The 23,965-nt window shown below is 36.2% G+C and overlaps 3 protein-coding genes across 3 annotated transcripts; 2 read left to right on the forward strand and 1 right to left on the reverse strand.

The window, feature by feature from the left end:
• Window positions 1–926: 926 nt before the first annotated feature.
• Window positions 927–17,301, forward strand: LOC132110815 (dual adapter for phosphotyrosine and 3-phosphotyrosine and 3-phosphoinositide-like). The gene is made up of 10 exons (XM_059517789.1): window positions 927–1,015; window positions 11,706–12,009; window positions 13,371–13,493; window positions 14,157–14,290; window positions 14,386–14,516; window positions 14,697–14,744; window positions 14,902–14,964; window positions 15,051–15,136; window positions 15,910–15,997; window positions 16,186–17,301. Exons 2-10 carry the CDS (start codon window positions 11,951–11,953, stop codon window positions 16,207–16,209), a joined length of 756 nt encoding a protein of 251 aa, XP_059373772.1. The 5' UTR covers window positions 927–1,015; window positions 11,706–11,950; the 3' UTR covers window positions 16,210–17,301.
• Window positions 17,302–17,407: 106 nt separating this feature from the next.
• Window positions 17,408–18,583, reverse strand: LOC132110816 (ragulator complex protein LAMTOR3-like). Its single transcript, XM_059517791.1, has 6 exons — window positions 18,416–18,583; window positions 18,305–18,339; window positions 18,171–18,229; window positions 17,955–18,088; window positions 17,803–17,866; window positions 17,408–17,703 (listed from the first exon to the last, which is right to left on the reverse strand). Exons 1-6 carry the CDS (start codon window positions 18,422–18,424, stop codon window positions 17,630–17,632), a joined length of 375 nt encoding a protein of 124 aa, XP_059373774.1. The 5' UTR covers window positions 18,425–18,583; the 3' UTR covers window positions 17,408–17,629.
• A 1,767-nt stretch (window positions 18,584–20,350) lies between these two features.
• On the forward strand, window positions 20,351–23,947 carry LOC132111176 (visual pigment-like receptor peropsin). Its single transcript, XM_059518335.1, has 7 exons — window positions 20,351–20,585; window positions 20,973–21,163; window positions 21,686–21,785; window positions 21,942–22,095; window positions 22,205–22,373; window positions 23,252–23,430; window positions 23,522–23,947. Exons 1-7 carry the CDS (start codon window positions 20,459–20,461, stop codon window positions 23,625–23,627), a joined length of 1,026 nt encoding a protein of 341 aa, XP_059374318.1. The 5' UTR covers window positions 20,351–20,458; the 3' UTR covers window positions 23,628–23,947.
• The last annotated feature ends 18 nt before the right edge of the window (window positions 23,948–23,965 follow it).

Consider the following 23,965-nt stretch of genomic DNA (forward strand, 5'->3'; position numbering starts at 1 on the left):
AGACTTGGCTTTCCTTAAATTTTTTAATTTTCAATGAAAAGAAAACTGAAATTATATTTTTTGGTCCATCTGAATTTTCAAATTCCCCAAAATTGGATTTGGGAGGGATGACTCTGTGTCTAAAATCATGGGTAAAAAACCTTGGCTTCATCTTTGATGATGGCTTAAAGTTTGACTGACAAATAAATTAAGTTGTCAAATCTTGCTTTTTTCAGCTGTGTCTGCTTTCTAAAGCTAAGCCTTTTCTTTCTTTTAAAGATTTTGAAAAAGTAATTCACGTTTTTATTTCATCAAGGCTAGACTACTGTAACTCACTTTACTTTGGGATTAGCCAGACAGCTTTATCCCGCTTGCAGCTTGTTCAGATTCAGAATGCTGCAGCTAGACTCTTGTGTGGGGTCAAAAGGAGGGAGCATATTACTCCTATTTTATGCTCACTACATTGGCTGCCTGTTGATTTTAAGATGTTGCTCCTCATCTTTAAATCTCTGAATGGTTTGGCTCCACTTTATCTCAGGGAGTTACTGACCGAGTATAAACCCACTAGATCCCTTCAGTCTTCCAACCAGGATCTATTGTTTACCCCAAAGTCGAGGCTTAAGTGCAGGGGAGATCGTGCTTTCTGTATTGCTGCCCCCAGGCTTTGGAACGCCTTGCCACTGTCCATTAGACAAGCCTCTTCTCTTAATATTTTAAAGTCCAGGCTAAAGACATTTTTATTTTCAAAAGCGTTTGGCTGACGAGATATTTGTATAATTTTATAATTTTTTTTCTGTTTGTTTGTTGTGTGTTTTTTCTCTGTTTTTAATGACCTAATGAAAAGCACATTGGTCGACGGAAGTTGTAGTTAATTGTGCTATATAAATAAATTGTCATTGTCATTGTCATAATGACTAATAATGACATAATGACACAACACGCACCTTAGGCTACTGGCTAAGTTGATTAAATTTCTTTTAGAAGGAATTTTGTCGCGAATTAAATTTTGTCACGTCGTTCGCTCATGCTGGAGCTGGTTTACTGTAAATGTGGCCAGTCTATGGCAAGCCTTTGTTACATTTAATCTATAATCTGTACTAGTATCTATTGTCATGTTACTAGTATTTATTTTTTAGACACTAGTATCTTTTCCATCAAGTACTAGTACTTATTCATTAGGTACTAGTACTTATTCATTAACTACTAGTGCTTATTTTTAGGTACTAGTGCTTATTCTTTAGGTACTAGTGTATTTTGTAAAGTTAAGGAGATGGATGTACTTTTTTTAGAAAACCAAATAGAAAAGAAACAATTATTTGTACACAAGCACAGACAATGATTTTTTTTGTCAGTTTTTTAACTGTAATTTCGTAAATATAGTCGCCTAATGTGTTTGTTGGTCTTTGAGGGACCTCTGGTGGCAGGATGGAGATATGACACCAAAAGCTGTTATTTTCCTATTTTTCGTCCAGTAAAAACAATAAATATCATAGACGAGCTCTATGCTAACTTTATTATTTATTTTTTTCATATACAGTCATGCCCACAAATATGGACACCCTTGGTAAATATGATCAAAGAAGGCTGTGAAAATTAATCTACATTGTTAATCCTTTTTATCCTTTATTTAAAAAATTCACAAAAATCTAACCTTTCATTGAATAATAAGAATTTAAAATGGGGGGAAATATCATTATGAAATAAATGTTTTTGTCACATTGGCCTATCTGAGGGTTGTCCCCCCCAAAAATATAATTGAAATATGTGTGTTGTAAATAATATAATGATATATAGATAAACTAATTGTGTAAGTAGTAAAACAATACAAATGCAAACGGAGCAACAACAAAAAAAGTTTTAAACATCTCGAGTTCCCCCTGCTTTGCCTCACATTGCTTTGGTCCACTGCCTGCTTTCCCTTTTACCTCACCACCACCAACACACACACACACACAAACACACACACACACACACACACACACACACAGTCCGGTCAGGTGCGAGAAAAAAACGTTTTTCAGTTGTTGTGGAACTCCATAAGTCAAGCTTACTTTATTCACATTAAACAACGGATGACATGATTATTTTCTCTTTAATATAGATGATGCTGAGTCATTAATAAATCGTGTCCAAAAAATATTATTGTGTACCAATTTACTTTTGTCACCAATGTAGTCTGCGCTGTTAGTGATTATAATGTTTATCCTCGTTTTATACAGGCGTTTACCTAGCTTGTTTAATCTTACACACACCCATAGTGTACGCATATACAAGTCTTGTATGTTAGATTCGATTCACCCCCAAATTGTGAGGTGAAAATGTATCGGGTGCCGTTTGTAAAGCTGCTCATGCTGAAAATAACAGCAACATTTTGTCACATTTAGCTTCAAACAATATTTAAAAAACTGGTATGAATTTTTGACGGTCACTTTTTAGCACATTTACAACAATATTTGTCAACTTAGAGATATTTTAAATAGTTAAATATAAATATTAAATGTTACAGCTAAATGTTAAATGTTAAATCTAAATCTAAATGTTAAATCTAAATCTAAATCTACATGTTAAATCTAAATGTTAAATCTAAATGTTAAATCTAAATCTAAATCTACATGTTAAATCTAAATGTTAAATCTAAATGTTAAATCTAAATCTAAATCTAAATGTAAATATAAAATCTAAATGTTAAATCTAAATCTAAATGTTAAATATAAATTTAAATCTAAATGTTAAATCTAAATGTTAAATATAAATATAAATGTTAAATCTAAATGTTAAATCTAACTCTAAATGTTAAATCTAAATCTAAATGTTAAATCTAAATGTTAAATCTAAATGTTAAATCTAAATGTTAAATCTAAATCTAAATGTAAAATCTAAATGTTAAATCTAAATCTAAATCTAAATGTTGAATCTAAATGTTTCGATTGAAACTAAATATTTAACTAATATGCAAATTCAAAATGCCGGAAGTGCCAAAATAAAAGCTCGATGAGGTCAGTGTGTGTTTATAGCATCGTGTTAAATAAGGAACGAATAAAAATCATCTCATCCGAGGAAATTGACTCTTGGACATGGATTATCTTGATAATGACTACCTAAAATAATAAACACGTTTGGAGAAACTGTATTTGAAGAGTACGCTAGTGTATGTAGATATTAATGTTAGGGAACAATGTGAGTGATGTGTACTACGTTTAGTAGGAAAACATATTATCTGATCCACACTCCGGAACAGAAGAGGGCAGTATTGCGCCAATAAGCTGGATGCCAACCGCCGTTAAACTAGAAAGAAGACGAATATGACGGCTTGCTGTGAGTTACAATGGTGAAAATATATTTTTTTCACGAAATAATTATTTAAATTAAAGAGTACAAGTTATTTTCATACAGTGGTATTGATTTTGGAGTTAATAATCTATTAAATCTAAAGGTGTAAAGTCAGCAACATATAAGCAAAAGGTGTAAAGACGCTATCCTCCGGTTTCACAGGCAAGACTAATTGAGCCATGGCCTGATCCTGGCTTAATCTAAACCCTGTTTGTTACTTACATAATATAGCATATTTGTGATTGTGCTGTAAAAACACGTTTTATAATGAATAACTAACAGGGGAGCTCCATTAAGTACACGACTCAAAAGTGGATTTACATAAACCATATATACATCTTGAAGACTATTACTAAATGTCTATCATCTGACAGGATAGTCTTTGATAAGTATTGCAGGTGAGCACATTTAACAGACATGAAACAGGCATCTGAGTTCACTCATTGTTGTCAACACTGCTTTAGATGAGTGTAAGTCATGTAATCAAACAAATCTACATACAGTAACTAAACACAGGTTATCTATTTTATTTGTCCATTTGCAATATTGATAATTTTAGGAACATTTGTGTTGGATAAAAAGCGAGTTACATCATTTACTAACTCAACATGCAGATGCAGTATATCACAGATAAATCACAGAGGAGACTGACTCTTGTCTGGATGTTACAGGAACAGATTATGTTTATCTGCTGTAGAGTGACTGATGAAGGAATGCTGCCATCAAAGGATTTGTGTAAGTACACTACAAAATAAATGAACAATTTTAATTAGTGTAATTTCAAAGAGTTATAACAGCACTTTTCTTATTGTTGATTTCTGTGCATTTGCTGCAGATCTTTTGTGGTGGAGCAGGACCTGCAAGGAAAGGGGAAAAAAGGAAATACCTGAAACAAAAGAATAAAGTAATGACTTTTTGTATTGTGTGTGTGTGTGTGTGTATTTGTGTAGGTTATGAAAATGTTTGCAGACTGGTGTATGCACTGAGGATGGAGAAGTCCACTGAAGCATCCGGAAATGGTTCAGAGATATGGATGAGATGCTCCATCACTCCAGCTCTCACTGTCTCATCAGGACCAGATGCTGCTGTGGTCTCTTCCTCATCGGTGGCCCCAGAGCAGCGAGAGCATCTAGAGAAAGACCAAAAGACACAGAGGATTTGATTTTGGTAAAGTTTGTTCTGCTGGTTTCCGTTTATACAATGAAGGCTGACTTTCAGAAGCTTCAAAAGCATCATCAAAAAATGTGATGGAGCTTTTATCTGAAGTCATTGACAGTGCTCTTATTACAGGGGCCTACAATCCTCTGATCCACCTGGAGAAAAGAGCCGTGCTCACAGAAATACTGGTGGTTTTGAACCAGTTCAGTGGTTTAGCCCACTACAAAAATAATCAATTAATGCATGTACTTGTAAACTATGTGTAAATGTTTTAAAGGTAGTGGTGCTCGTGGAGAGCAGGCACACGATTGTTTGGAGCAGACACAGCAGCAGTCAGATTGTCCTGCACGTGTTCTTCTGCTCTCGCTTCAAGGTCGTGTGGTTGAGAGAGCCGACATCATGGTCTTCCTCATCCTGTTGCTCAACGACATCCCCGTTGAGAAGAGTGAGACCGTGAAGCACAGCGCAGCAGCAGAATCAGAACAGCTGTGTTGAGATTATAGTAAGATGTGGGGTTCACCATCTGTAAATACTGTAAATGCTTTGTTTCATGTGTTGTTGACTTGTACATGTATGCATTTATTGTGATGCTAACATTTATACATTCTTTTAATCATTTAAACATGTTTCTTGTTGTCAGTAAATAAAATATAAATATTTTATCTATTCGTGTATTAATTGCTTGACTGAAAACTGAGGCATTCACATCAACTGCATTAGTGTATATTCATGTATAGCTATGTCACGACAGAAAATACATTTAGCTTCTTTAACTAAAATGTAATTTTAAGGAAAAAAATGTATATAATTATTGGTTGGCATTTATCATTATTATTGCATGTAAGTGTTGGGGTGGGCAAAAGATGCAGTTCATTATGGGGTAATGTTAATTTTTGAGTAGTAATACTTACATTTTTAGAGTATAAAATCATCAGTCTTCTCCAAAGGTGAGATCTTCGAGCAGCTGTTCGATGTGTGCAGACATTGTAGAGTCGCTGAGAGAAACTGTACTGGACTGTGGAGTTAGTGATGCTGTGAAGTGGTAGTGCACCTGTACCTCTTTTTATTATTATTGCCAAACTTATAACATAAAAGATCAGGGTAAGACGGTTGTATTTAACAATAACAATCATAACACCATAAAACTAAAATGTAAGTAAAAGTAAATAAAAAAGTAACGTGTTCATCATATGAGATCCTATACAAGAAAAAAAAATCACATAAAATAATTGAAAAAATATTATAGAGATAACGATTTGGGGTTTTCTAATTCTATAAAAAAAATTACATTAGTGGAGGTAAAAATATAAAAACTACAGGAGCATTGAGCAGCAAAGAGCGCCCTCTCGTGGCTGTAGTCGGTCATGTTTTCTCTTGGTTCATGTTAAAATTAATTTTGATAAATAAGTCACACAGGACTAGCAAAACTATGAAAAAAGTGCGACTTATAGTCCGGAAAATACGGTAGTAACAAAGGTCATGCTGTTTCGTCTTACTAAGCACATCACAGAGAGAATCCTTCCTGAGTCACAGTGCGGCTTCAGAAAGGATCGGTCCACCTCCGACATAATCTTTGTTCTATGCCAATTGCAGGAGAAGGCTAGAGAACAGAATAAAGATCTGTTCATTGCCTTCATCGACCTGGCAAAGGCTTTTGACACCATTGACCGCCAAGTCCTTTGGGTCATTCTGGAGAAGTTTGGAGTGCCTCCAAGGTTTCTGGAAATCCTACAACAGTTTCATGATGGCATGCAGGCTTCTGTGATTGTGGGTACATCTCTATCCCCCTCCTTTCCTGTGCAGGTAGGAGTGAAACAGGGGTGTGTACTGGCTCCAGTGATCTTCAATCTCTTCCTGGCAGCAGTCACCCTCCTCTCCCGCAATTCCCTCAGCCCCGACGATGGTGTTTGCCTACAGTTTCGTCTGGACGGGAACCTCTTTAACCTTCGCCGCCTGCAAGCCATCACCAAGACCACCACCACCACAATTCATGAACTGCAATACGCTGATGACTGTGCCCTCCTAGCCCATAGCCCTACTGCACTGCAGCACACACTGGATGTTGTATGCGCAGTCTACCAAGCTTGTGGCCTACGAGTCAACATCAAAAAGACTGAGATCATTGCACAGACCAAGGCCCCCATCCTTACACCTCCTGAATTCTACATCCATGGCACACCAGTAAAGGTTGTTCAGCACTTCTGTTACCTCGGAAGTATCCTAACACCCACCTGTCTCATAGACAATGAGATCCAGGCACGCATAAACCTCGCCTCCTCTGCCTTTGGTAGACTTCGATCTCGAGTCTTTGCTAATAAAGATCTCTGTACCTTCACCAAAGCGGCCGTCTACCAGGCAGTCTGTGTTTCCACCCTGCTGTTCAGTGCGGAAGCTTGGACTCCCTACCGCAGGCATATCCGGTGCCTTGAGGGCTTTCACATCAGATGCCTCCAGCTCATAGGTGTCACATGGAAAGACAAAATCCCCCATGCGGACATCCTACAGCGCACTAACTCCAGCAGCATGGAGGCAACCATTGCTAGGCGGCAACTGCGATGGGTTGGACACGTTATCCGCATGCCCTCCCACCGCCTACCCCGACAGGTCCTCTATGGGCAGTTATACGCAGCCAACAGGAGACCTGGGGGTCAGAAACGTCGCTACAAGGACCACCTCAAGTCGACCCTGAAAAACTGCAGCATCAACCCTGGAGTCCTGGAAACAACTGCTGCCGACCGTCAGGCATGGAGCTCTGCATGTGGTCTGGGGGCCCAACTGATCGAATCACATCGTACCCAACACAGAACTGTGCTACGTCAGCGCAGACACCAACGCGCCCAGCCACAACTACACCCATCCTCAGATTCAGCACTTACATGCCCCGACTGCGGCAGGACAAGTGGCTCTCGGATTGGGCTTTATAGCCACCTTCAATGGCACCGCCGACAGCAGCGGCTGCCTCAACACTCCAACAATGCATCCTAGAAGTGACGTCATCTTCGAAATCGATGGACTGCATAAGAAGAAGAAGGCCTATAAGATTTTTTTTTCGTAGTTTGTTGAGTTTAAGCAACCAAATACACACAATATGATGTCTGATGGTTGTTGAAAAATAAAACAGTTTCATGGCACACTCTATTAAAATACAGGGGGGGGGGGGGTCAAAAATTAAACAACACTGCTATATGAAAACAAGCTCAAATGGAGTCAACAAGGTCTTTGGCCGGCGAATGAGGAGATCTGTGTTTTGTCTGCATCTGAGGCAAGTGCAGCACATTATATGCTATCATCACCTTTTACAGGCTATATAACGTTTATTGTTGCTATATGGGCACTTCGTTTTTCTTGTTGTTTAGTAAACTTGACCAATGTCTCATGATATAAACGATAAAGCGCTTATGCACAGGATATTCAAAACGTACAAAAGTATATTGGCTAGATGGCAAAAAACTACTTCAGTCTTCAAACACACAAAGACATTAGCCTTTACAGACATAGTGTTTGAGTAAAGAAAATGCTGTACTATTCAAACAGTTATGTGTTTTCCCCATGCTTTGCGGATAAGCGGAGATCGGTCTCCTCCAGGCTGTGCGCACGTCAATCTGAGTGGAGGCGGGGGAAGTGACGAGGTTTCGCTTAGAGCTTGAGGATCCAATGGCGCAATGAAGTTTTACTGACAAGCTCTTTTAAATACGTATCATTGCTTAAATATTTGTAAAACCCTCTGATTTAAAATAATAATAACGAATTATAATAGACATATGAATTTTGGTTAATTTTTCAAGGCACATATCTGTCTGCCATAAGGAAACGCCACCCCTGGATTTGGGGGATCCGCCAAAATGAGGTGCCGGGTCCGATTTTGGAGGTGCCGGATCCGGATCCGGCTTGTTCCGTCACAAATTAAGCCCTGCTAGTACGTATTCATTAGATACTAGTACTTATTTTTTAGATACTGGTACTTATTCATTAGATACTAGTTCTTATTCTTTAGACACGAGTACCTTTTTTTAATCACTACTAGTAACTTTTCTCATATACTAGTCAGATCTGCTTTTTTACTCGTCTTATGTTATGAATAGTTCAAATTCTACCAAGTTTGTTCACTATTTTGCGGAGTCGCTGGGATGAATGGTTGGAGAAAGATGACGGAAAGATGAGAAGGACACTGAAAGGCAGCCAGACAACGATTTTTCATTGTTTGTCGACACCAGCCAAAAAAAAAAGAAAAAAAAAAAAGAAAAGAAAATTCCTGACCAAACGGAGGTACCTCTATTGCTAAGTTAGCTGTTAAGTTAGCTCAGCGTTCCTCAAAGTGTGGGGAGTAGAGACATGACAAACAGGTTTGGTGCCCATTATGTTGGTTTTTAATTCCTTTATTTATTGACCATACCCTCAAAACAAAACAAAGACACATTTAAATGTAAGCCTTACTTAACCTTTTCACACGTAAGTTTAAAAGTTTTTCAATGCGACCGTTATTGATCGTAGTATCGCTTTATGGTTCCCATGGAGACTCATTGCTTGTCAGCGCTGAATGACTGATGATCTGCTTTTATTTCCTTTTTTATTATAATTTCACAAATTTCTTAGCTATAGCAGGATATATCTGATATTCCGATTGTCAAATATGTGCAAGTGGATGTGTTTTGTTGTTCAAACATCTTTAGTTGGGCTGTATTCGCAACGTATTTTAGTTATCTATCTTATTAAAATGACTAAAAACAATACGTATATATATATATATATATATATATATATATATATAGGCATATATATATATATATACCTATATATATATATATATATATATATATATATATATATATACATATATATATATATATATATATATATATATATATGCCTATATATATATATATATATATATATTTTTTTTTTTTTTTTTTTTTTTTGCATGGAGTTTGCAAAGTGACGAAATTAATCCAAGCACAACTAAGGTTCAGTCCACACTTGTATTTTCTCAGTTTCTGAATTTGATGTTATCAGAGGCTAAATGCAAACACAATTATTATTATTTTTATCTACTTTTGAGTCTTATTTCATGCAAAGTGATAATATAATTGCACTTTCATTTTCTCTGTTTGAAAGTGTTTAATGCTGTTATTTGATGTTAAGTTTTTAAAATGTGATGTTAATAAAATACATTTTAACAGTTAATCTTAAAGCCTAGTTTATTAACATTTTGTTGGGGACAGGTGGGGCTCGGAACCCTTTCCTACCTCCGAAGTGGGGAATGGCAGAAAAAGTTTGAGAAACACTGAGTCAGCTGATGATTTGTTTTGTTGACTGGAGTTGGCTGGCTAGATGTTCTTTGCCAGTGTCCTATGAGGTAAAGCCAGAGGGTGCCAGGGACTGTGTAGAACCAATGTCACTGAATTGTAACTTAAGTTGCTGTTTGCTCCAATATAGTCACCCGTTTTGGGGGGGATTGCATAATTAAACTATGCAAATTAGCATGTTATCTTTTACACAAGAAAATTATTCCATAAATAAATTAATTAATAAATATGCCGCGACTTTAACCCCCCCAATGGTAGACCCAATGTTACGCCCTTGGGTACAAGTATTTAATGAATAAGTACTATCTAAAAATACATACTAGTACCTAATGAATAACTACTAGTACATAAAATTAGGTACTAGTCACTAGTGGAATACTCACTAGTCAAAACTCAATAGTTGATATCTCAATGACGGATCCCCATAGAAGTCAATAGCAAAAAATTTACATTTGTTACTAGTAACAATATAAAAGTTACTAGTCACTATTGACTTAAGTACTAGTATCTAATGAATAGGTACTAGTGTCTAATAAATACTAGTATCTAATAAATAAGTACTTGTATTTAATCAATAAGTACTAGTATCTAATTAATAAATACTAGTAGCTAATAAATAAGTACTAGTATCTAATGAATAAGTACTAGTACAAAATAAATAAGCACTAGTATCTAATGAATAAGTACTAGTATCTAATGATTAAGTACTAGTAACTTTACAAAAGACACTAGTACCCAGGGGCGTAGTTTATGGGGGGATGGGGGGGAGGTAACCCCCCCAATATTCAAATCCATCAGTTACAACCCCCCCAATATTTCAACATAAAAATCACAGTAGATCAAATGAAAAATATAATATGAAAAAATAGAATTCATTTATTTTGTAAAAATAATTTTGTTCCTAATCAAATATGAGTATGTCATAATAAATCAGACAAAAAATACTCCCCCTCCTTTGAACCGATTGGTAACGCCCAACCAATGAGTCGCACTTTCACCAAAACAAGCGAGTGGTGTTTGAATGGGAGAGCACACGGTTAATGTTAACGCCAAAAATGAAGAAAGCGCTGCACAGCGGACTATATTTAACTGCTGGTCAGAGAGGGATGCAAAAAAAATACAGCATGTACTGAGAATGAGGTTGAACGAATTGGATGAATTAACGATTTAAGTGGCTAACTCATTAAAACAGTGAAACACTGCCGCCTACTGGCGGTTTCAATACTTAATTTCTTTCTTTTGATAATCTCTTCTATGTTAGAATTTTATGAATGATGATTATACACAAATTTCATAACGTTATGAGGTGTATAATCTCTTAACATGTTTTTATAACAGATTCGAGGTAAATATAGCTGCAGGGTAGAAAAGTCAGCAGAGGGAGAGGAGGAGCAGGTGATGCCATTCAATCAATCAAATAAAATAGGAAACAGTATAGAAAAACAGCAGCTTTGTAAAGTTAGGCTATACATTAATGCCTTTAATGTTTTAAAGATGTGTTTCCCTTAAAAAAAATGCATTAAGGTGGAATGTAAAAATCTTAAAATAAATGTCTAAATGTGTCTCTTTCATTTTTGTATATGTTGAATTTGTAATCAGTTAAAGCATGTTGCCAGATAGATAGATAGATAGATAGATAGATAGGAAGAAATAAATTATCCAATAACAATACACATAAAAATAATTTTTTTTGAAAAAAAAAATAACGGGCAGCATACAAAGTTCAACCCCCCCCCCAATGTTCAAACCAAATCTACGCCCTTGCTAGTACCTAAAGAATAAGCACTACCTAAAAAATAAGCATTAGTAGCTAGTTAATGAATAGGTACTAGTACTTAATGGAAAAGATACTAGTATCTAAAATATAAGTACTAGTAACTTGAAAAAAGATACTAGTGCAGCTTATAGATTAAATGTTACAAAGGCTTTCCATAGTATGTCAGTTTTGTATAAGAGAACATGTGCTAATCAGCATAGTTCCCCTAAATAATTATAACGACAAATTACATTGCTCTGTGGGCGGATCTTTTCGACTACTTCCCTGTGCTGTTGCTTTCGATGGTAGCGAGCTGTAGGGTGCGCAACGGTTTCACTTCGACCTGAGCAGACATTAGTGCTGCCTGACCGACTGACAGCGAGCCGCATCACTGAGGATCTGCTTCAGTCACTGAGATCAAGCCATGAGTGTCGGTTCATCACGGGGCAGCGGGGAAGACATCGACGAGCTCGAGTCAGTTAGGTGAGATGACCAAGACTATGCTCTTTCACCTATCTGGACCTTACTAAAGACATATTCGGCACTCACAAAATTATAATATCCTATACCGGACAGTAAGCACAGGATTAGTAACCATACACTCTTTTATTTGACCTCCTTTAAATGAAGTTTGTGTGTAGGCTATCAGTCTCAGATCCTCTTTTTATGTTTCTTGACCTAAATTTGTTTTGGTGAAAGTATTTTATCATATTAATTTACATCGTTATGCGCAAATCTGAAAATGAAAACAAGAAACATAGGTTGATGAAGAGCAAACAGTTGTCTGGTTAATGCCGTTTATTTGATTTGTCGCTGCACCTGTTTGTTGCTGAAGTTAATAGCGGCGTCAGCGAAAGAATGAGGAAATACTTTTATTCTACTTTTATTAATACTTCTAATCATTTTATTCATCTGTGGTGAATGAAAGTGTTGAAAAAAATACCTGCTCATTCAATGTTATGTCATTTAACTTTTTTTGTTTGTTTGTTAAAGTGCAACATAACAAACCAAATTTAATATTTTTTTTTCATTTTCCCCCCAGTGTATTTTCTTTTCTTTTTCTTTTTTACATTTCAGTCATTAAACAAAGACTTTTTACAAATCCGACAATGCCTATCAAGTCAGAATTATATTTCACCCCAAAAGAAGCCGGTTTTAGGTCAAATAATTTTGTTTGTTTGCTTTTTTGTTTGTTTATTTGCATTGTGGCATTATTTTCATGACAAGTAAGCACATATAGCTTTCAATTGTCAGAATACTATTAATACAGTCATGAAAATCATCCCATCCACAAATATTATTTGAATGTGAATAGTTGACTATTTAAGCTTATTTTATTCATCTATTAATTTTGCATTATAATAAGATTTACCCCATAACATTATGCTAAGGCTATACTTGATATATGCATAATGAGGGATAAATACACCATAGCAATACCAGCATACTGGAACAACAGCAAATATGTAACCACATTATGTAAATAAATGACACAAGACAGCCGGCGGGTTATTGTATTTAAGGTCACAGTTCTGTAATATCAGTCTAATAACAGAGAAGCATGGTGCTTTTTTCTTGAAATGCAATCCTAAATGTATGTTCCATTTAAGTAAAATGTGCATATGAAACCAGCTTTATAATTGCTGTGACAATGCAGTGCTGTGTTTTCCTTGTAAAAGTAACCAAACACGTGCATCAATATATAATACACATATCCACTGTGTTGTCTAACCCAGATGACAGTTTCCAAAAAAAGCGTTCTGGTGACTGTGTGGATGTCAGTCAATAGTGGATATCAACATACATCTTTGTGTTCAAGCACCCCATTCTTTTTCTGTCTTTAGCTGGTATCATTATGATTTGTCCCGGCATGCAGCTGAAGCTCTTCTCCTTTCGAATGGGGTAGATGGGAATTTTTTACTCAGAAACAGCAACAAAGGACCTGACTGCTTTGCTTTGTCTGTCCGGTAAGAAATGTCCACTTCGGATCAAAGTTTATAAGTACTTGGTCCACTCAGCTGAATCATTTTGATATTAAAGTGCAGTATGCTCAGACACAAGCACACTTGAATATTTTCCTTGTGTGCACTCCGTTTAATTTATGGATAAATATACCTGCAAAAGCTTTTTATTCGACACTATTTTTGTGGAAACCATCATACATTTTTTTCAGTATTCTATGGTGAATAGAAAGCTATTTGTAGCAAAATAGAGACCCTTTATTTCTAAAATGAGCTGTTATCCTCTGACTTTTTATTAAGCAAGATAAAAAGTTAAATGATCAGCCAGTATCGTTTTTGTCAGTGCTCTTATTTCTTTTTCCATTTCTCTTATTTTCTGAGATTTTTTAGATTGCTTTAAGTTTTTCAGTTCCCATTTTCAATGCATCACCTGTGAACCTCACTTGGTGAACCTCAAATTATTCTTACTCCTACTTCTTACTCCTACTGAAATATATAAATATCAAACTGATTCACACAAGCCATGAGGCAGTATATTTCAATACAACTAGGTGTGATGTCACTTTTGTACAACAGTTCAAAAACAAGTTAACACTGAACAATACTGAGATTTCAGGCACAGTATAACAGCACTTCCTCACTCCCTTTTTCATCTCCAAACTTTTCCAGAGCAAAGGATTCAGTGAAACACTTTCATGTCCAGCGGCAGTTCGGCAAATATTCCTTTGGATTCAATGAATTTCCTTCCCTTCAGGATTTTTGCAATCACATTGCCAATCAGCCCTTGCTAGGAAGCGAGACAGGTTAGCTATGTGGTTTTAATTTAAAGTTCACAAACTGCTTTTCAGCATTTCTCTGGCACAGTGACCCTGTTTCCTAATTCACTCTTTTAAAAAAGGAAACCTGTTAGTGCTGCGGTTCCCATACCCCCGGCAGGTGGAAGAGCCATCCATCTATGAGACAGTGTGTGTGCATACGGCCATGCAGACAGGCCGGCATGAAAACGACCTAGTGCCTAATGCTCCAGCAGTAAGTAAAGTGACATTATACAGACCCATTTGGACACACACATATACTGCATTTAAAAGAGTATGAATGTGGCTTGGAAAGAAAAATAATAATCTTAATAATAATCAAATTCATTAATTTATCTGTGCATTTAGTTTTATCTGAGCTCCTAAATCGAAAGTGTTTTTATGTTGTCAACAGCTTGGCACTAAAGAAGGTTATCTTGTTAAACAAGGAGCGGTAATCAAGGTATGGTTACAAAAGTTACTAAAAGTTATAAACATAGACTATCAAAAGTTCAAACCAGTGTTTGCGGTAAATGCCTGTTTCAAGCTAATACGGTAAATTGTAACTGGGTTAAACTGGATGTAGAGCAAACCTAAACCTCTATTTAATTTCTGGGCAGAACTGGAAGCAAAGATGGTTCACACTGAATCGATATGAATTTAAATATTTCAAGGATAAAATGGTAGGTCTGTCTCTTTTGTACAATAAGATTTAAATTAGTTACGAACTAAAGCTGATTGTTCATCTAACAGAAAACTGTCTCCTCAGATGGTAGAGCCAATACGAACCTTGGATCTGACGGAGTGCTCTGCTGTCCAGTTTGATTACAGTCAGGAGAGGGTCAACTGCTTTTGGTGAGAGATTTATTCATAGTAAAGTGATAATTCATGATGATACGTTATGCACGTATCTCGCTCTATTTAAATTTAAACTAAACGAAATTGAAAGTTTATTTCAGTTAATGTTTATTTTTTGTAATTTTATTTTGTTTAATTGCAAGTTAATGCATTTTTTATGGTTTTAGATTTATTTAATGTTATTAACTCTGGTTTGCGTAGTTCATGGTTCAAATTCAGGAATTGTAATCAACAAGGCCAGCACTTTTCAATTCTGAATGCTGTATGTTTTTACGTAACAAGAGTGGCTACAGTTAAAAGTATAACTCAGTTAAATACTGTTACTTTTTTTGTTAGGGAAATCTAATCTAATCTAATCCTATCTGTTTTTACATCTGAAACTTCTCCAGTTGGCCAACCATAAAATCACTGGCTATTTTTGGTAACTGAAAATGAACGGCTGACAGCTTACAGTTCCTGTACTCACTAAATCAGCATTAGACAATGTGAATGGCATTAATAAAAATTCACGCTGTCTGTTTACATACTAAGAGGTAATACTAGAAAATAATTACAATTTGATGTCAAAAACCTAATTGTTTTGCTCATATCGATTGTGTATCTAATACAGTATTTTCCTACATGTAAGTGATTCTCAGTAATGAGGAAGTATAGTCAGAAACTCTTATGCATGGACTTCCTCCTGCCCACATATTTTCCAGTGCATGCTTAATTTCAGCCTTATACTACACGATAAGACTCTTTATTAAAATGTTCATTTTTCTCCTTAGTCTGGTGTTCCCTGAGAGGACGTTTTATTTGTGTGCAAAATCTGGTGCTGAGGCAGATGAATGGATTAAGATACTACGATGGAAACTGGTAAGTTAACCATGAAAGAACAGTCACTACTAATAATCAATGTAGGTAACGGTTAACAGAGTGACAAATAGAGTATTATTTCTTTGTCCCATTGGAAATAAATTCATCTGACCCAACTGCACCAGTCTAATCTTAAATGTGTCTCTATGTTGGCCTTATCTCTAATGATGACTACCCTGCATTTCCAGTCACAGATAAAGAAAGGACGATGATGTTCAACAAGGAGAGAAGTACTGTAGCAAATGCAAGCTGTGCACAGTTTTATATTAGTGAAGACAGTGGATTTATTAACTGCATCTGATGCACATCACACGTAAGAAATCTTCTGGGCAATGAATCACCCAAGGCACCATGCTATTGTGCTTTATAAAGACTTCTCGTGGCGGTGCACTACTAATGTTGGAATTACAATCGACAATAGTTAGGTTTTTTTATTTTAGATATTGTGTTCTGTGTTGTTTCCGTTCTTCTTATTCTTCTCCAACACAAGCTAAACGATGTGTCTGTTCTTAAACATGTACATTCCCCCTTACATTACAACTATGAGGTAAACATAATTAACTTTATCGTTGAAACCTTTGGATGAAATATACTTTTCCCAAAATAGAGCACTGCTGTGATTACATATTTCTGTAAGCCAACCCAGAAGTTAGAATCCCCCTAGTTCCTTCAACAAAATTTTATTAATTTCTTTTGGCCTTTGGCTTTTGAATTATTGCAAAGATTAAGCTCTGTGATCAGCGGAAGTTAATGATTAGTGCATGTTTTGTTCGTCATGATAAGCTTCATAAATAAACACATCTTATGAATTAGAACGCTTAAATACAATCACCAGAACTAAAAAAAAAAAAGTAGGCTATAAACAAACATCACCACTACTAAGCTCCTGACACCTCATTCGGTCTTTAGTTGAAAAATATTTTTCTTAAAAAAAAAGGTTTTCAGGAGTGGGATTATATACAACACGACGAGGCTGTGAAAGCAGTCTAGATGAGTCTACCTGTTTGGCTTAATGACGTTTTGATTTCCCCAACAACCTCTGTAGACCCATTTAGCCGTCTGCTGTAGAACAAAACACAAATAAATACTGAGCTTGTGTTAACCACAAACCTTATTTCGGGCATTTTACCAAAAACCCATTGACTTCAGGATGATGGAACTGAAAGTGCGAAAATGCTAACCTGTTCTGGGTTTTAGGCTATGAAAATACTTAATCCCTGCAGCACTCTACAGATCACCAATGTAATTATAATAAAGTTATAAATTCTCTAAGTAGCAGTTCTACTTCAATTGTGATGTGTAAACTGACAATGAGCACACTTCTGTTGTTTAGAAACATGTACATAATACCCATTATCCAACCAAGAAGACCCTTTTGTAAAAAGAAATGTATAAGAAGTCAATAAACAATTTATTTTTGTAAACCAAAGCTTTAGATACATTTATTAATGAGGAGACAAAAAGGAACAGGTTACATTCGTAAAAGACATACAGCATCAAGACCATCCAACATTATGTATGTACATGTGTGTGTGTATGAACTACGACATCAAGACATCAGACTGGATGAGTGATAGATCGTGGCTCTTTTATCCTCATCCACATGTCCTTAGGTGCTGAGATGAATAACTGCTAAGCTACTTCCACCACCTGCCTTAGTTCTTCAATCAGAGGAACCAGTTCCTTCTCAAGACTGAAGATCAGACCTAAATATGAAAAATAAGGAAATTGATCATGACCTGTTATTATAATGAACATACTACTAAAGCAGCTCTGTGGCTTTCGTACTACCTGTGGAGACTCACCTGTGTTGGCATTACTACTTGCAATGAAACTTATGACTAAGGGTAATCGGTTAAACTGTACAATCTGCCAATGAAATCACAGAATGTATTAAAATGAGAAATTCTTAACAAGTAGTATGTCAAATGTATTTTAATTTCTGTAAAGAAAGTACCTGGTAAGTGTTATAATAACAAATGATGCTCTTATTTTTGGACAAACCCAGCTTGCTGCCCTGGTCAGTTGCCAATGCAAAGGTGGACAGGAACGTTGGCCGCAAAGCATATTCAGGAGCATTGTCATTGGCAACTAAAAGGAAAAACAAGCAAAATCTCAGCTAAAGATTTAGCAGACATCCAAAAGACCTGGAGCTCAGAGCTGATGCTGTTACCTTTGATTACAGGGACTCCATCTCTATCGGTCACCACTATAGCATGGAGTCCTTCAACACTGATGACAGAGAAGAAGAATCAGCCAATATCTCAATGCATTATGGATTTAAAAAAAAAAAGAATTTAACGTTACCTTGGCAGTTGTTTATACAAATAACTCCTCAGATTCTGTAATAATTAAACCCATTATAACATTTTTAAGAAAAAAAAGACATTTAAGCAAATGCATCACAAATATACTCACATCTGCCATAGCTATTAGATTGACTATTTCACGTTAGCTCACCCTGCTGCACCCTGAAGCGAAAAGAGTAACGTTACAGAAGACGAGATAACAAGAAATTCTGACAGATGCATCTCATTGTCTTGTTTAAAAAGCAAAGTCCAACTAACATGCACCATTCCTAATCTAGTAAATTACATTAAAATCATAGTACGCATTACCTTCACTTTAACCCACTTTTATTATAAAGTTCTTCGCTTGTTTATGTGCAATCATCACATGACTGAAAACCTTTCCGTGCACGTAATATCCGTTGAAACGTCACGTCCTGGAGAGTCCGTGGCCATCTAGTGGATGATGTTGGAGTTGCTGTTTATGTCAAAGAGAGTTTTGGGGGGGGTTTATGTTTGAAATTAGTAATGCGAATTTATCTTCAGCCCTTTTTTATATAAAGTCATTTTAATGTCTATAATCATAATATGTTGATAATAAGGAGATGGAAATTAAAAAATGACTAAGCTTGTATGTAAATGTACTGTAGTGTTACGTAAACTTTTTCTTTTCTCATAACCATTCAGTCAATTTTAATATATAACCTGTTTATTTATTTTATGATCTGCTGTATACTGTTTATATGGCCATTTGGCTTTGAATTTATTTTCAAAATCCTCTAATAATAATAAATATAATAAATCTTGCATCACGGTGCTGTGGTCTTAGTAAAAGTTTAATAGTTAGTTGTCTTAGTTGTTTAAATAAATTATAGATTTATATTTATAAATTATAGAATGTCTGGTGAAATATACTTCTTTATTGACGTCAGTGACTCCATCTGTGACCTTTTTAAGGGGAAGTCGTGGCCTGGTGGTTAGAGAATCGGACTCCCAATCGAAGGGTTGTGGGTTCGAGTCCTGGGCCGGCAGGAATTGTGGGTGGGGGGAGTGCATGTACAGTTCTCTCAATACCACGACTGAGGTGCCCTTGAGCAAGGCACCGAACCCCCAACTGCTCCCCGGGCGCCGCAGCATAAATGGCTGCCCACTGCTCCGGGTGTGTGTTCACAGTGTGTGTGTGTGTTCACTGCTCTGTGTGTGTGCACTTCGGATGGGTTAAATGCAGAGCACAAATTCTGAGTATGGGTCACCATACTTGGCCGAATGTCACTTCACTTCACTTCTTTGACATCCATAGACCTTTCCACTGCACAAAAGATTCTTAACAGTGGAAAAATGCTCTTCAGATTAGTAAAATGTTCTTTACACTAAGAAAAATATATATTTCTTTTAAGAATTTCTTTTAACTTTTTAAAGAAAATTGCCAGAATGGTTATTCCATGGCATCGCTGCAAAATCCCCTTTTGGAACCTTTATTTTTAGAAGTGTTTTTAGTCTAAATATCATAATTCTATTTTTAATCTGTTATAACAATGAGCGAAATGTACTTATTAATAGACCACAAGTTAACAAGCTCCACTTCATCTTAAACAAGCTGTTTAATCCAAACTTGACATTCTTGAAATAACAATAATGCTGCAAGACGTGTTTTAATTATCTGCATTACATAACGTTACTAAATGTTTGAATAGTCTGAATCGTGCTTATCAATATATTATTGCACATTTCTTATTAAAAAAAAAAGTGAATTATGTTAATGATATGCACTCCACATTCCAAGAAAGCTTTTCTGTTGCATGGAATGAGAAGCTTTAATGTGAGGATTAGTACCAAACAACGGTTTCCTCAGTCCTCACAAACCAAGCAGAAAATATAATTAGAGAACATACTGTAATCCAGGCCAATGCTTTTCCAGCCCCTCATTCCCTCAATCACCCCATAACCTTCTACACACACACACACACTCACACACTCACACACACACACACACACACACACACACACACACACACACACACACACACACACACACACACACACACACACACACACACACACACAGTTTCATGATCTGCTTCTACATAAGAGAGGGGGAGTCTGGACTTCAAATTCTTTCAAGCCAGATAATTTAGTTTGAACAGATGTGAATTTTATCCTGAGTGGTATATATATGATTATGTGTGACAAAGAGATGACAACTGGATTCCTGAATGCTTCTGCTGAGACTGTATATGGTGAAAAGAGCGCCTTCACACAAACAGAACACAGTATTGTTGCTGCATATCTCATAACGGCAGGTAAAGTGCAGATTGTGTGTGTGTGCTTGGTGTATTTGATGTTACCAGTCAGTTATAAATGTACTGCCACTTTTAAATAACTATTCTAGTATTTGTCAAGTTTTTGAGTTGGCATCTTCTTATTAAGTAAAAGTTCAATAAGGCGGATGAGGCCTATACTATTAGATACAGCACATGTTTTTAAGCAGTTCTTGAAACTGACATTTACAGATTCAGCCAAGTGTTTGAGGTAACCAGCACAAGTGTGTGTGTGTGTGGGTGTGTGTGTGAAAACTGAAAACGGGAAATGTTTTGAATGGAAATATTTATGAGACAACGTCTGTATGTGTTCACAGATGTCTTAACCTCCTCTTCTCCCTGTCTGTGTTTCTTTCTCTCTGGTGGCAGGAGTGGTCAGTCTGTCTAGTAACATTGTGGTGCTGCTGATGTTTGTGAAGTTCAGAGAGTTGCGTACAGCCACGAATGCTATCATTATCAATCTGGCTGTCACTGACATTGGCATAGCCGGTATTGGTTACCCCATGTCAGCAGCCTCAGACCTGCACGGGAGCTGGAAATTTGGTTACACAGGCTGCCAGGTGTGCACAAACCAACACATTAGCAAACACAAGTCATTTTGATTGTATAATTAAGCAATACTGTGAATATAATCATAGCTAAAGAGCATTTTTAGTGGAGTAAGAATGTCCTAAGAATTTTTTTTTTAATTCTTTTTAAAAGATCTAGTATAAAGCACACCTTATTTTTTGTACTCATTTTTTGTTTGTTTGTTTTTTAGCTATTCTGATAAAAGTATAAATGTAATATTTGCTCTAAAATTTTATCTGGTGCAGTTTATATAAGTATATTTTTGAGGAAGTATAGAGTATTATTTTAAACAAATATTAGAAATGATCAAGTTTTGGGGGGAAACACTCTAAATTAAAAATTTCAACCTGAATTAACCTTGCTTTATATTTGTAATATTGCTATTTCCCCCCAAAGAAATAAGAGTAAAAGATACTGCCAACAGTGACATTTTTGCTTCTTTTATTACTTTTACAGTTTTGGCTACTATTCTTACATGTAAACAACAGCAGAACTTGTTGCTTCTTTTATAGATCTATGCTGCCCTGAATATATTCTTCGGTATGGCCAGTATCGGACTGCTTACTGTGGTTGCCATTGACCGATACCTTACCATAAGTCGACCTGACATAGGTATGATTGTATCCATTTAACTACCTGCCTGAAATATGAACCACTAAAGACTATCATTGTCGTAGCGGAAGGTTAACGTCATTGTGTTTTATTCGTTACTCAAAGGCAGGGGCCAAGTGCATTAGGCAATCTATTGATGTGTTTTTTATATTACAGGACAGAAGCTGACAACAGCGTCATACACACTTCTAATTGCCGCTTCTTGGCTGAATGCTGTGTTTTGGTCATCGATGCCCATCGTTGGTTGGGCAGGATATGCTCCTGACCCCACAGGAGCCACCTGCACCATCAACTGGAGGAACAATGACACGTGAGTCTAGATTGATATTACAGGCCTTATTGGTTTACCACACTCTGTAAATCTTTTCTTCAGAGATTGTGAATATTATTGGAGTGGGACTAATCCCGCTTGATTTCAGATCTTTTGTGTCCTACACAATGACTGTGATCACTGTCAACTTCATCATTCCTCTGGCGGTCATGTTCTACTGTTACTACAACATCTCCGTTACTGTGAAGAGGTACAAAGCCAGTAACTGCCTGGACAGCATCAATATTGATTGGTCAGATCAGATGGACGTTACCAAGGTAGTACCAGCAGTATTTATTACATTTTATTTAATTATTTAATTTATTCCTTTTTATCTCTACTTGTTTTTTATTTCCATTCATTCTTTCTTTCTTTCTTTCTTTCATTTTGGAGAAATATGACACATGCAGGTAACTGTAGTAAAGCTGAAATAAAATAAAAAATAAATATTACATGAGACATATAAACTTAAACTTAAAAATTAAGTAAAAAAGGGAGGAAAAAATTATAGAATTAAAAAAGTATATTAAATATTAAGAATAATTATTTATATACAACACAGACCAAAAGTTTGGACACACCTTCTCATTCAAAGAGCTTTCTTAATTTTCATGACTATGAAAATCACACTGAAAAGTCACACTGAAGGCATCAAAACTATGAATTAACACATGTGGAATTATATACATAACAAAAAATTGTGAAACAACTGAAAATATGTCATATTGTAGGTTCTTCAAAGTAGCCACCTTTTGCTTTGATTACTGCTTTGCACACTCTTGGCATTCTCTTGATGAGCTTCAAGAGGTAGTCACCTGAAATGGTCTTCCAACAGTCTTGAAGGAGTTCCCAGAGAGATGCTTAGCACTTGTTGGCCCTTTTGCCTTCTGTCTGCGTTCCAGCTCACCCCTAAACCATCTGGATTGGGTTCAGGTCCGGTGACTGTGGAGGCCAGGTCATCTGGCGCAGCACCCCATCACTCTCCTTCTTGGTCAAATAGCCCTTGATGCCTTCAGTGTGACTCTACAATTTTCATAGTCATGAAAATAAAGAAAACTCTTTGAATGAGAAGGTGTGTCCAAACATTTGGTCCGTACTGTATACAGGTTTTGTTTGCTCTTTAGTTCAGTTTCTGAATGCTCCTTTATTTGTACAGATGTCTATTGTGATGATAGTGATGTTCCTGGCTGCCTGGTCTCCATATTCGATTGTGTGCTTGTGGGCATCATTTGGAGACCCCAAAAAGATTCCAGCCCCAATGGCCATAATTGCCCCACTCTTTGCTAAGTCCTCCACCTTTTACAATCCTTGCATCTATGTCATTGCCAACAAGAAGTAAGGCCTCTATGTAACATCTTTGTTATAATATGTCACTTTTTTTTTTTTTTTTTTTTTTTTACTAATAAGTTGTATTTGTTGACTGCAGGTTCAGGAGAGCCATTATGGGTATGTTACGATGTCAAACACGACAGAGAATGACTATAAGCAACCAACTTCCGATGACAGCATCATCTACGCCACTCAACCCCTAAATGATGTGACAATCAGATATTTAAATATTCATAAAACATGAGCGCTGGACGCTTTCTGACTGCTCCACTGTTTTAACACCACTAGGGCACAATTACTTTGAAGTTTCATATAAATGCAAAGTTTCTGTTTACCATGAATGTCCTTTCTGCAACTGGCATTGACGTCCTTTGACCTTGCTATTCAGTGTCTAGTCTGATAGTATTTAGTCTGATGCTTGTTATTCCTGTTATCTGCCTACTGCAAATCCTGTGAAATTGCTGTTGCTTATATTGTATGTATGTAAAATGAATAAATTTGAATAAAAACAATTCGACCATGATTCATCTTAAAGATTTCT

The sequence above is a fragment of the Carassius carassius genome, chromosome 30, assembly GCF_963082965.1.
Source record: "Carassius carassius chromosome 30, fCarCar2.1, whole genome shotgun sequence".
Taxonomy (NCBI): Eukaryota; Metazoa; Chordata; class Actinopteri; order Cypriniformes; family Cyprinidae; genus Carassius; species Carassius carassius.

Bases quoted from the DNA above. Each gene is read 5' to 3' on its own strand.
- LOC132110815 (XM_059517789.1), top strand. From the start codon at position 11,951: ATGAGTGTCGGTTCATCACGGGGCAGCGGGGAAGACATCGACGAGCTC. The intron at 12,010-13,370 runs GTGAGATGACCA...TTCTGTCTTTAG, and splicing joins GACGAGCTCGAGTCAGTTAG to CTGGTATCATTATGATTTGT. The intron at 15,998-16,185 runs GTAAGTTAACCA...CTGCATTTCCAG, and splicing joins AGATACTACGATGGAAACTG to TCACAGATAAAGAAAGGACG.
- LOC132110816 (XM_059517791.1), bottom strand. The intron at 18,089-18,170 runs GTAACAGCATCA...TTTTCCTTTTAG, and splicing joins TGGAGTCCCTGTAATCAAAG to TTGCCAATGACAATGCTCCT. The intron at 17,867-17,954 runs GTACTTTCTTTA...TTTCATTGGCAG, and splicing joins GTTATTATAACACTTACCAG to ATTGTACAGTTTAACCGATT.
- LOC132111176 (XM_059518335.1), top strand. From the start codon at position 20,459: ATGATTATGTGTGACAAAGAGATGACAACTGGATTCCTGAATGCTTCT. The intron at 20,586-20,972 runs GTAAAGTGCAGA...CTCTGGTGGCAG, and splicing joins TGCATATCTCATAACGGCAG to GAGTGGTCAGTCTGTCTAGT. The intron at 21,164-21,685 runs GTGTGCACAAAC...CTTCTTTTATAG, and splicing joins TTGGTTACACAGGCTGCCAG to ATCTATGCTGCCCTGAATAT.